The following is a 12456-nucleotide window of genomic DNA, read 5'->3' on the forward strand; positions in this document are numbered from 1 at the left end:
AGTACTCCTGTGTTTGTTGAAAGAAAATAATGAAGCCTTGAAAATTCAACCCAAACAATGATATATGAATGTAGACTTTCTGGAATTTGTGGTACTTTCTTTATAGCCAGACCAAAAAATCCAATCCTGATGTTTCCTTTAGGGGGTTGTAGGTAAACAAGGCCCCAGCGGACTAACAGGAAGTAAAGGATTTAAGGTATGAGCCTCACATCTTCATTACTAAGTAGCAGGTTTATCAGTCACTCGGTTATTTAGCTCCTCATATGCTAAGATAACGTTTGTGCTGTGAAGGGTACAAGAGGAGAGGAGGGACCGAAAGGAATACAAGGCCCCCGAGTAAGTGAATTAGTCCCTTATTTTCTACTATCGCCTGTTCATTATTTATAAGTGTTTCTCTAACTTCTTACTAAAGTCAAGTTCTTGTCATTCTCCAGGGAGAGATGGGCATGCCTGGACCACAGGGATACAGAGGCGCTCCTGTAAGATCATTTTAATTATTTGTCCATACAAAACGTTCATCCAGTCCTTTGTTTACACATTCTTTTGGTCAACTTATGCCTTTGATTTTATTGTGGTAAATGTCTTGATGTTTGAGAATGTGAGAATGCTGTAGCCCAGGAGGTCGGACGCACTGATTGGTCAGCGGTTTGAGTTTCTACACGTCAGCATTGGTTTGTGAGTTAATTAGAGAATTAGATGAAGGCAGGTGTGTGGAAAAGAACGTTTTTCATTGGACTCTGTGCAGTCCTGTGATAACGTGCCACCACCTTTAGCAGTAGTAACTTGAAGTAATAGTTTTCTGTATAATTTTCAGTTTCTCGTGTCGTGGAGGAATTTTGTCCAACTTCTCTTGAACTTTATTTTAAGGTCGCTTCAATTCATTGAGGTTTGGTACCATTTGTGTCATGGTCTGTGTGCGGGGAGGCAGCAAAGGACCCAAAATGCAGACTTGCAATTTGTTTGTATTGCATTCAAAAAATTCAAAAATTTGTGGCATTAATTTGTTAGCACACACCTGAAAGCTCCAGACCAACATCTGCTTCTATAGAGATAGTCACACTTGATTAATCAAGTGCATTTGACGAGCAGCAGCTTGCTGCTACCTTCACTCTTAAACTCCGAGCTCCGAGCGTGGGCTTTGTTTTTCACATGACTGCAGCTGTGTGTGTTTTCTACACACAGCATGTGAACGTCTTTGAGTATTTAACTAACAGACTTCAATCAGATTGTATAAAACCAAGAAATATTTTTAGTCTATGAACTTTTTTCTCTGTTTTTTAAACATACTTTAATCCAACAGGGTATCCACGGCAACATTGGACCATGGGGTGAAGTTGGGTCCCGTGGTCTTCCAGGCGGTCAAGGTCCACAAGGCCCAGTTGGTCCTCCTGGAGTTACAGGTTACTCTGTAAGGTTTTGTTGTTTTTTGGGGGGGTTTTTTGCTTTTGTTTTCAAATATAATTAGAAGTTTGGGAGCCTAATTGTTTTATTTCATACACAAACTGAAGCTCTGTCAGTCTGTCCAACATAACTGTCAAGGTTGGCTGTGTACAGAACTCAGGCATTTTACATAATGAGGAGATAAAAAACCAAGTAGGAACACAGCTGGGGTTAACTAAGGCTACGTTCACACTGCAGGCGAAAGCGCATCAAATCCGATTTTTTTGACCCTATGCGACCCATCTATCCGATCATGGTGTGACAGTGTGAACGGCACAAATCCGATATTTTCAAATCCGATCTGGGTCACTTTCGTATGTGGTGCTGAATCCGATACAAATCCGATGTTTTAGAAAGCGACTGCTGTTTGATGGTCAAGTCGCATTAAATCCGTCTTTTACGTCACTGACACAAGACAGACGCCAATTATCAGCGCCAGAGAAGACATCGCGAACGCTTCCTGGCCATCCAGTGAAACTGTTGGGAAGACAACGTGAACATTTTATTTGTTCTGTATAACCTGCAGATTCTGACAGAAATCTGCAGCTATCCTTTGAAGCACCGCTCCTCTCTTAAACGGCAATAAGGATCATTATTAGGTTATTTACATTATTATGTAAATAACAAAATAACTTAAAGCAAAAATTGGGAAACGTAAAGTCCGAAGTCTTTATATTAAGGGCCATCAGTCAAACAACACTGTTTGCTCTGGGTCTAAACAGAGCGCGTTGTGTGTGACGTCTTCTTTTGCACATGCGGGCCGCTTTGAGCGTTCACACTAGAGCGCGTTTGCTGTCGCATTTTAGTTGTAGTGTGAACAAGCAGACAAAAAAATCGGATTTGAGCATCAAGACCTGCAGTGTGAACGTAGCCTAAGATAATGACTGTGGAGGACGTTAACCAAGACAAAGGATACAGAGAAGAACAGTCACCAAAATAAAACAGGAAGAGAGCCACAACTGAAAAGGATGCAAGACTAAATTGACACAAGTTACAAATCATAAATACAAAGATGAAGAAGAAGCCAGATGTGGAAACATAAGAGAGTCATGAATAAACAGGGATACAAGGAAAATAATCCAAAATACAAAACTAGAAAAACCCAAAATCCCAGACTCAGAACACATCATTAGTCACACTTTGTTCATCAAGTCAACTGTCAGCCACGTGAAAGGTCACAAAGCCTTCATGCTAATCTCTCTGCAGTTTTGCTTAACTGCAGGATGAACAGTCCTCTTGTGATAACTGCAGAAACACTCGGGAGCGAACAGACACTTTCTTTCTTTCCAGTTTGCCATGAACTCATAATTAGTTTCTCTGGGTCAGTCACCAGACCAAGTCGAGCCCGGTGTCACCAGACCTGTTGGAAGGATGATGATGTCGGGTTTATTTACACCGCATTTGAACTGATTCGAAAACTTTGATAAGCCAACGCATGTACGATTAATTTTCATGGATTTAACCCTGCTCTTTTCAAAAGACAAGATGGATCCGAGTCACCATTATAATTTGACGACTTTTGGTTGAATATTATGGTTGTTCAGGCAAATACAGGCAATTTGCCGCCGTTTTTTGTGAGATATTGTTAATAATATTAATTTTCAAGATATCTCTGACAGAAAGGTGCTTTTTAAAATTATGCCTTGGCATTAATGCCGAGCAGTTCGATGCACCAATAGTAACGTTGAATTATAATCTTTGCTTTATTCTTTGTTGTGCATCAAATTATAGAACAATTATTTATGCAGTATTTGGTATAATGAACATGAAGCAAATACATCCCCTGAAATTAAAATTCAAAATACATTTGGTAGAAAAACCTGCTCTACCAAACTGCGAGCTCACTAAGACGGAGCTGTCTTCCTTTTTTGATAGGATGTTTCTTTATATTATCTCCCTGTTATTATCTTAAATTTCTTAACACGCAGGGTAAAGATGGAAGTCAGGGGCCATCTGGATCAGGCGGTGTAAAAGGAGATAAGGTGAACCTCTGAGCTTCTCTAAGTATCTTATCGCCTACTTAAATACAGAAAAAGCTGTATGCAAGTGCACGTCAATAATGCTGTGTCATTTGAAGTAACTTAAGACGGTTCTTCTTCTTCTGTTTGTCTCTACATGTCCTGTGTTCAGGGATCCAGAGGACCTGTGGGGCAGGAGGGAGTTGCTGGTCTCGATGGTGAGGAGGTAGATTGATTAGCTTGGTCATGGATTCAACTGTTTTCAATTTCCATTTAACATAAAATTAACAAAACCTAAAGTAAGAAAACTAGAGATGCGAAGAGTACAGAAAGCACAGATAATACAAGAGAAAGAAAGAAAATCAAAGGAAAATGAAAGACCTAGAAGATCATAACTGTTAGAGTAACTTCAGGAATATGAGCCCATGAAACAGGACAAACTGAGCGTTGTTCTTGTCTTTAGGGTCCAAACGGACAGAAAGGATTTCAAGGGCCAGCCGGCCAAAAAGGCTTATCTGTGAGTCCAATATCAATCCCAAAATTAAGAATAAAGGTTAATTTTGCTATCAGTTTACTGCAGCATTCGTGAAAATTGTGTTACTTATAAAACTGTGATTTCAGGGTGTTATGGGAAACACAGGACCTCCTGGGCAGAAAGGACCAAAGGGGTCTGAGGGTGAAAGAGGAAACCAAGGTTCACAGGGACCGAAGGGGCCACAAGGGAAACGGGTATGTAGTAATCCTAAAGTATAGTTTACTGTAACACCACTGACTTCCATACAGGGATATTAATTCAAAAAGAGCAAATATAAGGAAGACTGTGCATCGCCTCTGCCTTGTCTTTACTACATGTGATTTTCTCAGGGGTACAGGGGTGCACCCGGAGATAGAGGACAGCAGGGGCCCCCAGGACTCAAGGTCAGTCATTTTAACTCATACATGTAGAAACAATGATGAAGAAAACCTGAGAACTGGTGTTGCCTGTAAACAAAATGTCTGAGTGAAAACCTGATAGTGATAATGATGATTTACTGACAGGGTGAGCCAGGCCCCAGGGCTTTATCAGGCACTCGTGGGCCATTTGGAGCTGGAGGCCAAACTGGGGCAGCAGGAACGAAAGGCCAGAAAGGGCTCCAGGGACTCGCTGTTAGTACCTGAGGGGGACTCTGTTTGCTTCAGTCATCTTAACAACATGTGCTGTGTCTATATGTCTCTACAGAACATGCATGTTTGACTATAATGCTGCTGAACAACATTATATCTGTTTTTCTTTCAGGGTCCTCCTGGTACTACAGGCCCTCCTGGACCCACTGGACCGTCACCAGCTGTACGTTTTACTTTACCTAACATTAACTTTCCATTATTATACTGACTGTGTGCTAAAATGTGCACTAAATGTTCGATATTGGTATCACCTCGATGTGTTTGTGTTGAATTTGAGTTAAAAATGTTAACTAAATCACACACACTCACCGGACACATTATTAGGTACACTTAAAGTACTAATATCAACCCCCTTTTGTTTTCAGAACAGCTATGATTGTAGCATAGATTCACCAAGGTGCTGGAAACATATATTGACATTAACATGATAGCAGATCTGCTGGCTGGACATCCATGACGTGACTCTTCTTCATTTGAATTCAGTTACTGTCCAATTTTGGGGATCGCATGCAAACTATAGCTTCAGTTTCCAGTTCTTAGCTTCTAGAAGTGTCACCTGGTGTAAGCTCGTGCTGCCGTAGCCCATTTGCATTTAGAGATGCTCTTTTGCATACCTTGTTGTAACAAGTGATTATTTAAGTTAGTGCCTGTCTTGCTATCGGCTCGAAACAGTCTCCCCTGATGCGCCGCTGACCTCTAGCACAATGTCATGGGCTCGAGCTACGACCCGGACTGAAGGGGACAAGACTCAGATCAACCAGTCTGAGTCACCAGCTGTTCTCAAAGTCATTTAAACCCCCTTTGTTCCCCATTCTGATGCTCAGTGTGAACTTCAGCAGGTGTCATTTGAACAGGTGGACCTAATAACGTGCTGTGGATAGGCAACAGTGACATGTTGTGGAGCATATTTAAAATATATAACTTAATTTAGGCCTGAATGTGAAAAAAAAGGTTTAGTTGTTTCAGTGATATGTAAGTTATTTATACATTATGTGTCTGTTTTTAGGGATTACCTGGCAAGAGAGGTGCTGAAGGTAAAGGTGGAGTGCCTGGAGCAAAGGTATACTGTACCTTTTACACATGTTAACTGTCCAGCTAAAACATTTCACTGGTTTTTAACTGTCTCTGTTGGTTTTTCTATAATTCAGGGCAGTCTTGGTGAAAAGGGTATGCTGGGTCTTCCAGGCATTCGGGGAGACGTGGTTAGATTTCATTATTTGTTTCACTCTGTGGCCATAATAAATATGGTCAAGCATATTTAATATCATGTGTGCAAACACAGTGAGGCCATGTGTCTGCATAACTGTCTTTGTTTCCCAGGGCATCAGAGGTATGAAAGGCGTAAAAGGCGAGTCTGGAACACGAGGGAAAGTGGTAAGACTGGTAAGAGAGCATTCTTAAGCATTTAAATTGCAGTTTTAATACTTAATAGTAAGTGCCATAAATGACTAAATGATCTTACCGGATCATCTGACATATTTCAATTCCAAAAATTACATTTCTATACTATGCTGTTGCTATTATAGTGTGATTCTAGAAATTTCTGAGTATATTTCACTGTGATTTTAGGGTACAATGGGGAAGATGGGGGTCATAGGCTCTCCAGGTCCTAAAGGTCAAACTGGACCTGGTGGCCCTCCTGGTCCTCCAGGAACTAAAGGAATCCAGGGACCAAAGGTAAGAAGAAAGCGTGGCTCAAACATGTAACTCTAAAGCAGTTTCTTAATTCCCTTAAATAAAGCTATCATAGTGAAGGTACTTTTAACCTGCTTCATGCAACTTTCATGTCACTGAATTCATTTTGAAGGGAAAAGGTGGTGAGCCAGGAAGTAAAGGGACACAAGGAGCTGCTGGGCAAATTGTGAGTTTTGTTTTAAGCCGAGTGTCCCTTCACATCTCAGACTGGAGTTACAAGATTAGTTACTGTGACTATTATGAAATATAGTTTATTTCAACATTTACGGATAGTATAAATCCCACGTGCACTGGGTGTGTATTATGCTGTCTTACCAATTTGATGCTATTTTTTAATCTGTTTTAACATGATTATCTGGTGTCTTAATTGTTGTTCAACACTTTGTGACTGTTATGTCAGTGAAAAGCACTAAATAAACTTTACTTACTTGCACTGGGTGTCTGATAAACACAGATTAATTATTCAGTCTTCTGTAAAGCCTAATTAATGATTCACTCTGAATTAAATAATAAACAATGAGTGTTAACAGTAAAGGTTAAGCGGTTTTGGCCTTGATTTCATCCGGTGAAGTTTCTTGTCTCTTTTGTAGGGACCTGAAGGCCTGCTGGGGAGGTCAGGACCTGCTGGACCACCTGGAAAACCTGTAAGCATCCCAACTAACAAATGCAATTCTTAACACGAAACACCAACAATGCTCATTTCGTTTGATCGTCTTTTCTCGTTTTTGCGATCATATTCTCAGGGACTGAGCGGTCTGGATGGGTTGCTGGGAGTTCAGGGTAATGAGGGAGATCCGGTAAGAAAGTTTGCCTTACTAAAATTGATTTTAACACATTTCACAATTTTTTATTAATTTCTTTTTCCCCTGCTAACTTCATAGGGTGACGTTGGTCACAGAGGAGCTCCTGGAACACCAGGCAGGCCTGGCAAGACAGTAATTTCACTAAGGAAATGAATGACATGCAAATCTGCACAATTACAAATGGAATAAGTCTTTTGCAGCTAAGCTTTTCTTACAGATTATTGCATTATGTGGTATTAAATACATGCATACCTTGCAGGGAAAACCTGGATCTCCTGGGATTAAGGGAAACGCTGGAGAAGGGGGGGTTAAGGTAAGCAATCATTTATACATTTCAGGTGACTATTATAAGCACGTTAATATTATAGCATAGTGGTGCTTATAAATTTGTCTTTTTTATTTTGTTTGATGTAATGCATTGTTGAAATGTTTCTTACTAAGGTCTTATTAAATATCTCAGGGTACGAGGGGTCTAAAAGGAACACGTGGGCCTCCTGGACCAATTGGGCCAAAGGTAAAATGATTAGAGAGCAGAACGTGATCGCTAATAAAAACCTTACCCCTGTTAGTGTGAACATTTGCATCATCTGCTGCTGTTGGTTCAGGGTATTCCAGGGCTGAGAGGAGAGAAAGGTGAATCTGGAAGTCTTGGCACGAAGGTAAGAGTCAGTTACATATTTTGTGCATATATTCATTCAATATGTCAGAATCTCATCTAACATATATTTGTGTATTTGTAACTCCTTTAATTTCTTTTCTTTCTACAAAGGGTCTCCCAGGTGATACAGGGATACGTGGACCAATAGGTCCACCTGGATTAAAGGTGAATTGCAGTCAATTTAAATATAAAATGCTTTAAATGAAAAAGGTGGATTTTGGATTAATCTACCACATGTCTGACTTCTATATCAGGGGAATCCTGGTTTGCAGGGATTTAAAGGTGAAAAGGGTGATAAGGGGAAACAGGTCAGTCACACTTTACTCCCATTATTGCATTGTTTTTAATTATTTGTATCCAATAAATAATCAATTAACCATTTACTACAGGGGGACACTGGTCCTCGTGGTCCAGCCGGGCAGGAAGGCTTCTCAGGAATCCCTGTAAGTTGCTTTGATGTTCAGTTTTTTGTAATGACTTACTAAAATATCTTGATTAGTGAAGTTTTACTGAATAATATTTTAAAAATTGTCATGTTGTAACCTAAAAACTTTGTTTGATACACTCGTCTCTGTTACAGGGCCACCTTGGAGTGAAAGTGGGTGACTGACTTTGTATTTCTATAAATGTTTAAGTCTTAGCATTAGTCAATTTTAATTCAATGTTGTTCATTGCTGAATTGTGTTTGGGTCACTACAGGGAATGAAAGGTGTCCGAGGAAGGAGAGGTCCAAAGGGAACGAAGGGCAAGCCGGGACCTCAAGTAAGAGTTTGCAAACACAATATAAGCGAAGAAGCTTTGGACCTGATCGCTGAACACAAATGCAACATGCTAGATTGTTTTGAGATGTATGTAAAGCTTGATCCATTTCTCCGAATATCCTGAAAGTTTGCATCATGCCATGCCTTTCACAGGGAAAACCAGGAGCCCCTGGCAAATGGAAGCCTAAGCAAAGACCTGTTAAAAAATATAGTTTTCAAACTGCACAGAGTTCAAAGCAAAGCCCCGGCCTCCCGAAGCAAAGCGAAGGGCAAGAAAAAGTTGGTGCAAGCTTTCTTATTCCATGCACATTATATACAGTCACAGAATGTCCTCATTTGCTCTGCAGTCTAGCTTTAAAAGTAAAACATGTTAAGCCGACTGAGTGAATGCTGAACACTGTTTTCCTGTAGCCCAGGGAAGTGACAAGGAGATGGTCTCAAGAAGATGAAGCAGAGTTCTTCAGCTGGCCCCTGGGCACCAGAGATGATCCTGGAACCACCTGCCATGAGCTGAGACTCATACGTCCACATCTAAATGATGGTGAGTATCTGATGACTGTTTTATTACGTTTTCCCTTATATATTTCAGTACGTTCCATTCAACTTTTTTTTTCAGGTTACTTTTACATGGACCCGAACCAAGGCTGTCCCTGTGATGCCTTGAAGGTCTTCTGTAACTTCACAGGAGGTGGAGCAACCTGCATAGAACCTCTTTACTCAAAGGTTCAGTCATTTTCACCTGTGAAGCTTAACGTTATCAAAGAACTAACTTCATTATCACAATATCAGCTACAAAACATGGAACTTGAGAATGTTTGTAGATAGTTTGGACTGCATTTATGTCAGATTATTGAAGGAAAAAGTAACGTGTGTGTGTGTGTGTGTGTGTGTGTGTGTGTGTGTGTGTGTGTGTGTGTGTGTGTGTGTGTGTGTGTGTGTGTGTGTGTGTGTGTGTGTGTGTGTGTGTGTCTTCTCTGATTAATGCTACTACAAAAATCTTGTGTTTTTATGAATGGCTTCAAAAATATACATCATATCCCACTGTTTAGATTCAAATATGGAGGGACCCAGAAATGATGAGGACATATGTGGAGAGGTTTACTCACCACCAAAAAGTAAGTATTAAATAATATGTGGCTAGATTCAGGAAACTATTATTTCTAGATGTGCTTTCTAACATTAATGCTCTTTCTGATAGTTTGATTACCCTGGTGTGGAAGCTGTCCAGCTAAAGTTTCTGCGGTTACACAGCCACTCATCTTTCCAGCACATCACTCTCAGCTGTACAGAAAACCAGACGAGTACTGCTGCCACAGATGATTTAGCCAGTCAGATTATCCACTTACTGGGAGACTCTGGCAAAGAAATCGATTCACACTTTGTCACAGTGTCCAGAAAACACTCTGAGGTAAGACTAAACGATTTGTGACAGTTTTTGGGGGCGTTGCCAGCATCTTTCTATAACTGTGACTGTAATACAAACAACACATTCGTTTTACATTGTTGTACATAAGGCGTCTGAGAAAAAGAAGTGGAATCGATTACTTTCAGGAACCATGCATCACATTTGTGTCAGATCAGAGTCCTTTTATTGTGAAGGAAATTTATGAAAGGAAACACCAGTCTCCAAAAGATAAATAAGTCATGTGGCGGTACAAATAAATCAAACACTGTCTGAACTATGAGAACTTTTTAATTTCAGCTTTTGTACGATAGCCTTACAAGGTAAATTGCACACGTTTTATAGTTATGGGAATAAAGGAGATTTAATAAAACAATATTAGACTTGAGATTGCTCAGAGATACCATACAGCTGCTAAAAATCATTTCCCTCGCCATGCACAAGGGTCTAGTCTCTGGAATTAGTTATGAATCCAGGAAGAACAAACTGAACATATCTCCTTGTGTTTGCTTTTTGTCTGCTGCTTCTCCAGCTGGAGCTGTTTGTCAGGGTTCAAGGAGATATGGAATTACTTCCTGTCAGACATCTGGGTGTAGAGACGAGCAGTGTCTCCAAGCTTGTCTCTGAGATCTCTGTGGCATTGGGACCCGTCTGCTTCTTGTGACCGGTGTGTCTGTGTGCGATGAAAGTCTCAAGAGCTCAAGAAAGAAGGCAGCTGGACGTCTTTAGGATTGTGAAGACGTTTCACATCACATCCAATACGCTTCTTCGGTTCTTAAAGCAACTGGTGGAGACTCCCAGGAAATAAACCCCAGTGGTGGGTGTCCTGTGTGGAGTAAGTCCTGAAGGTTGCTAACCCAATACTGATCATATGAGTCACCACATGAGCCAAGGTGGGAAAAAAGACTATTATTCCAGCTTCCTATCATCCAGAAAGCTGGAATAATATAAAATATGTATATTTGAAATGAATAATGAAATAAAAGTGCTCAGTTTTGTATTTTGCTGTATATTTATTCAATTGTAAAATTGTTAGATTTTTGACATATGAAACATTTTTGTTATGAAAATGTAGCATCAAATGTTCAGTTCAGTTTGACTTATAACTTTGTATTTACACTAAAAGTCTTCGTTTTTTACTTTGTCCTCAACTCAGGGGAATGTCGTCCCGCACTATCAAAATAAAACAATGGCTCTGAATGAAACAGAGCCCGTTGTTTTGTTTGTACTGAGCCTGCGCACATCACACAGTAAGGGGTAATCCTCAAATAGTTACAAAGTAAAAACTTGTTGATGTTTTCTAGGCCTAGTGCCACATTCCTACGTTCCCAGTATTGTAGAAGCACTGGTTTGTGAACAGGTTTGCATCTTCTCAACCATCCGAGTGCAGTGATGTCAACAAATTTTAATATTCTTGGGAGAAGAAAGAGTGCCTGGAGTATGGCAGCTGACTCTGGCTGGGTTCACCATAGAGAGACACAACATGTCTTTTATAACAAGCCTGTTGGGGAAATTCTTCCATTCTCAGTGTCCTAATTCACTCTTGAGCCTTTGGACTGACTTAATCACAGACCACAGGAAGATCCATGGTTATATGCACCATCCTTATGATGTCTGATACAGTGAATGTCTTGTTGTCTCTTTGAAATTAACCGTTTTGCCACAGTAGGCTCATGAGACCAGTTATATGAAGGTTTGACAGCATGTCACGCTCTACTTAGAGGCGCTCCATCAAAAACGCGTTTAACTTGCACACGGGCTCCAAAACTGTCTTTTAAATGAATGGGGCAGTAATTTACAAAACAAAATCTTGTGAATATTTCCCATGAAATGTCTTTATAACTTAGCATATCTTTGCTTGTTTAGGCTTGTGAACTTAGTGTAAAGATGTGGAGTGTGATAAAAAAGAAAAACATGTAGCATAAAAATAGTAAAAGTAACATACTGATAAACCATGCTTCTGTCTGATTGTAAACGTTTCTCCTAAAAAACAGCCTATTCTTCCTAGAAATATGTTTTGATTCATGGTACATAACGAAAGGTGTGGTGGGTTTACTGTGTGGATATTTTGTATTTCTGGAGAGAAATAAGAACCATTAAAGCAAAATACCAACAAACATGACTTGAAAAGGTGGATGAGTGACCAGACGTCTCACTTTATGTTAGACTGCACCGCATTCTTATCCACTGTCAGAATTTGTATAGTTTTTGTTTTTTGATCAGTTTTTATTTTGTTTTGACAATTTCTTTTTAATTCAACAAACATAGGTTTTCTTGTTTCATTGTATTGTTTATTGTTTGAAAATGTTTAGTTTTAGTTTATGTTTTAAGACTGTTAGAATTACTAATAATATTTCTTTGTATTACCGTATTTAGGGCAAATATTAGAGGCCAGATTTAGGAAAATCAGTTGCTATTAAAATAAAAACAGAACTTTTTGAAAGCAGGTGATTCACAGTCCTGTAGACATCCAAAGTCTCAATTAACACATCCATCAAAAACCTCATCGGGCAATACTTACCAAATTGATCAATACTAAAACTAGAGTTGTTTCCTATATTCATATTTTATTTTA

At 39.7% G+C, this 12456-nt stretch overlaps 1 protein-coding gene across 4 annotated transcripts in view; it reads left to right on the plus strand.

Moving 5' to 3' along the window:
• Positions 1–11998, plus strand: part of si:dkey-21p1.3 (uncharacterized) — a 33540-nt gene extending 21542 nt beyond the window's left edge. For all 4 annotated transcript variants that reach the window (XM_076880619.1, XM_076880620.1, XM_076880621.1 and 1 more), the window contains 33 exons: positions 143–196; positions 292–336; positions 435–479; positions 1301–1408; positions 3369–3422; positions 3571–3624; positions 3862–3915; positions 4020–4127; positions 4263–4316; positions 4437–4544; positions 4675–4725; positions 5569–5622; positions 5711–5764; positions 5883–5945; positions 6132–6239; positions 6370–6423; positions 6848–6901; positions 7001–7054; positions 7139–7192; positions 7320–7373; positions 7521–7574; positions 7666–7719; positions 7830–7883; positions 7973–8026; positions 8108–8161; positions 8299–8316; positions 8418–8480; positions 8633–8758; positions 8891–9020; positions 9096–9202; positions 9529–9594; positions 9678–9887; positions 10414–11998. In XM_076880619.1, coding sequence (XP_076736734.1) covers positions 143–196; positions 292–336; positions 435–479; positions 1301–1408; positions 3369–3422; positions 3571–3624; positions 3862–3915; positions 4020–4127; positions 4263–4316; positions 4437–4544; positions 4675–4725; positions 5569–5622; positions 5711–5764; positions 5883–5945; positions 6132–6239; positions 6370–6423; positions 6848–6901; positions 7001–7054; positions 7139–7192; positions 7320–7373; positions 7521–7574; positions 7666–7719; positions 7830–7883; positions 7973–8026; positions 8108–8161; positions 8299–8316; positions 8418–8480; positions 8633–8758; positions 8891–9020; positions 9096–9202; positions 9529–9594; positions 9678–9887; positions 10414–10545 — 2406 coding nt within the window. In that variant the 3' untranslated portion in view covers positions 10546–11998. The remainder of the gene's footprint in view (positions 1–142; positions 197–291; positions 337–434; positions 480–1300; positions 1409–3368; positions 3423–3570; positions 3625–3861; positions 3916–4019; positions 4128–4262; positions 4317–4436; positions 4545–4674; positions 4726–5568; positions 5623–5710; positions 5765–5882; positions 5946–6131; positions 6240–6369; positions 6424–6847; positions 6902–7000; positions 7055–7138; positions 7193–7319; positions 7374–7520; positions 7575–7665; positions 7720–7829; positions 7884–7972; positions 8027–8107; positions 8162–8298; positions 8317–8417; positions 8481–8632; positions 8759–8890; positions 9021–9095; positions 9203–9528; positions 9595–9677; positions 9888–10413) is intronic.
• Positions 11999–12456: the final 458 nt, after the last annotated feature.

This window comes from Maylandia zebra, linkage group LG23 (genome assembly GCF_041146795.1).
Source record: "Maylandia zebra isolate NMK-2024a linkage group LG23, Mzebra_GT3a, whole genome shotgun sequence".
In the NCBI taxonomy this organism is placed as follows: domain Eukaryota; kingdom Metazoa; phylum Chordata; class Actinopteri; order Cichliformes; family Cichlidae; genus Maylandia; species Maylandia zebra.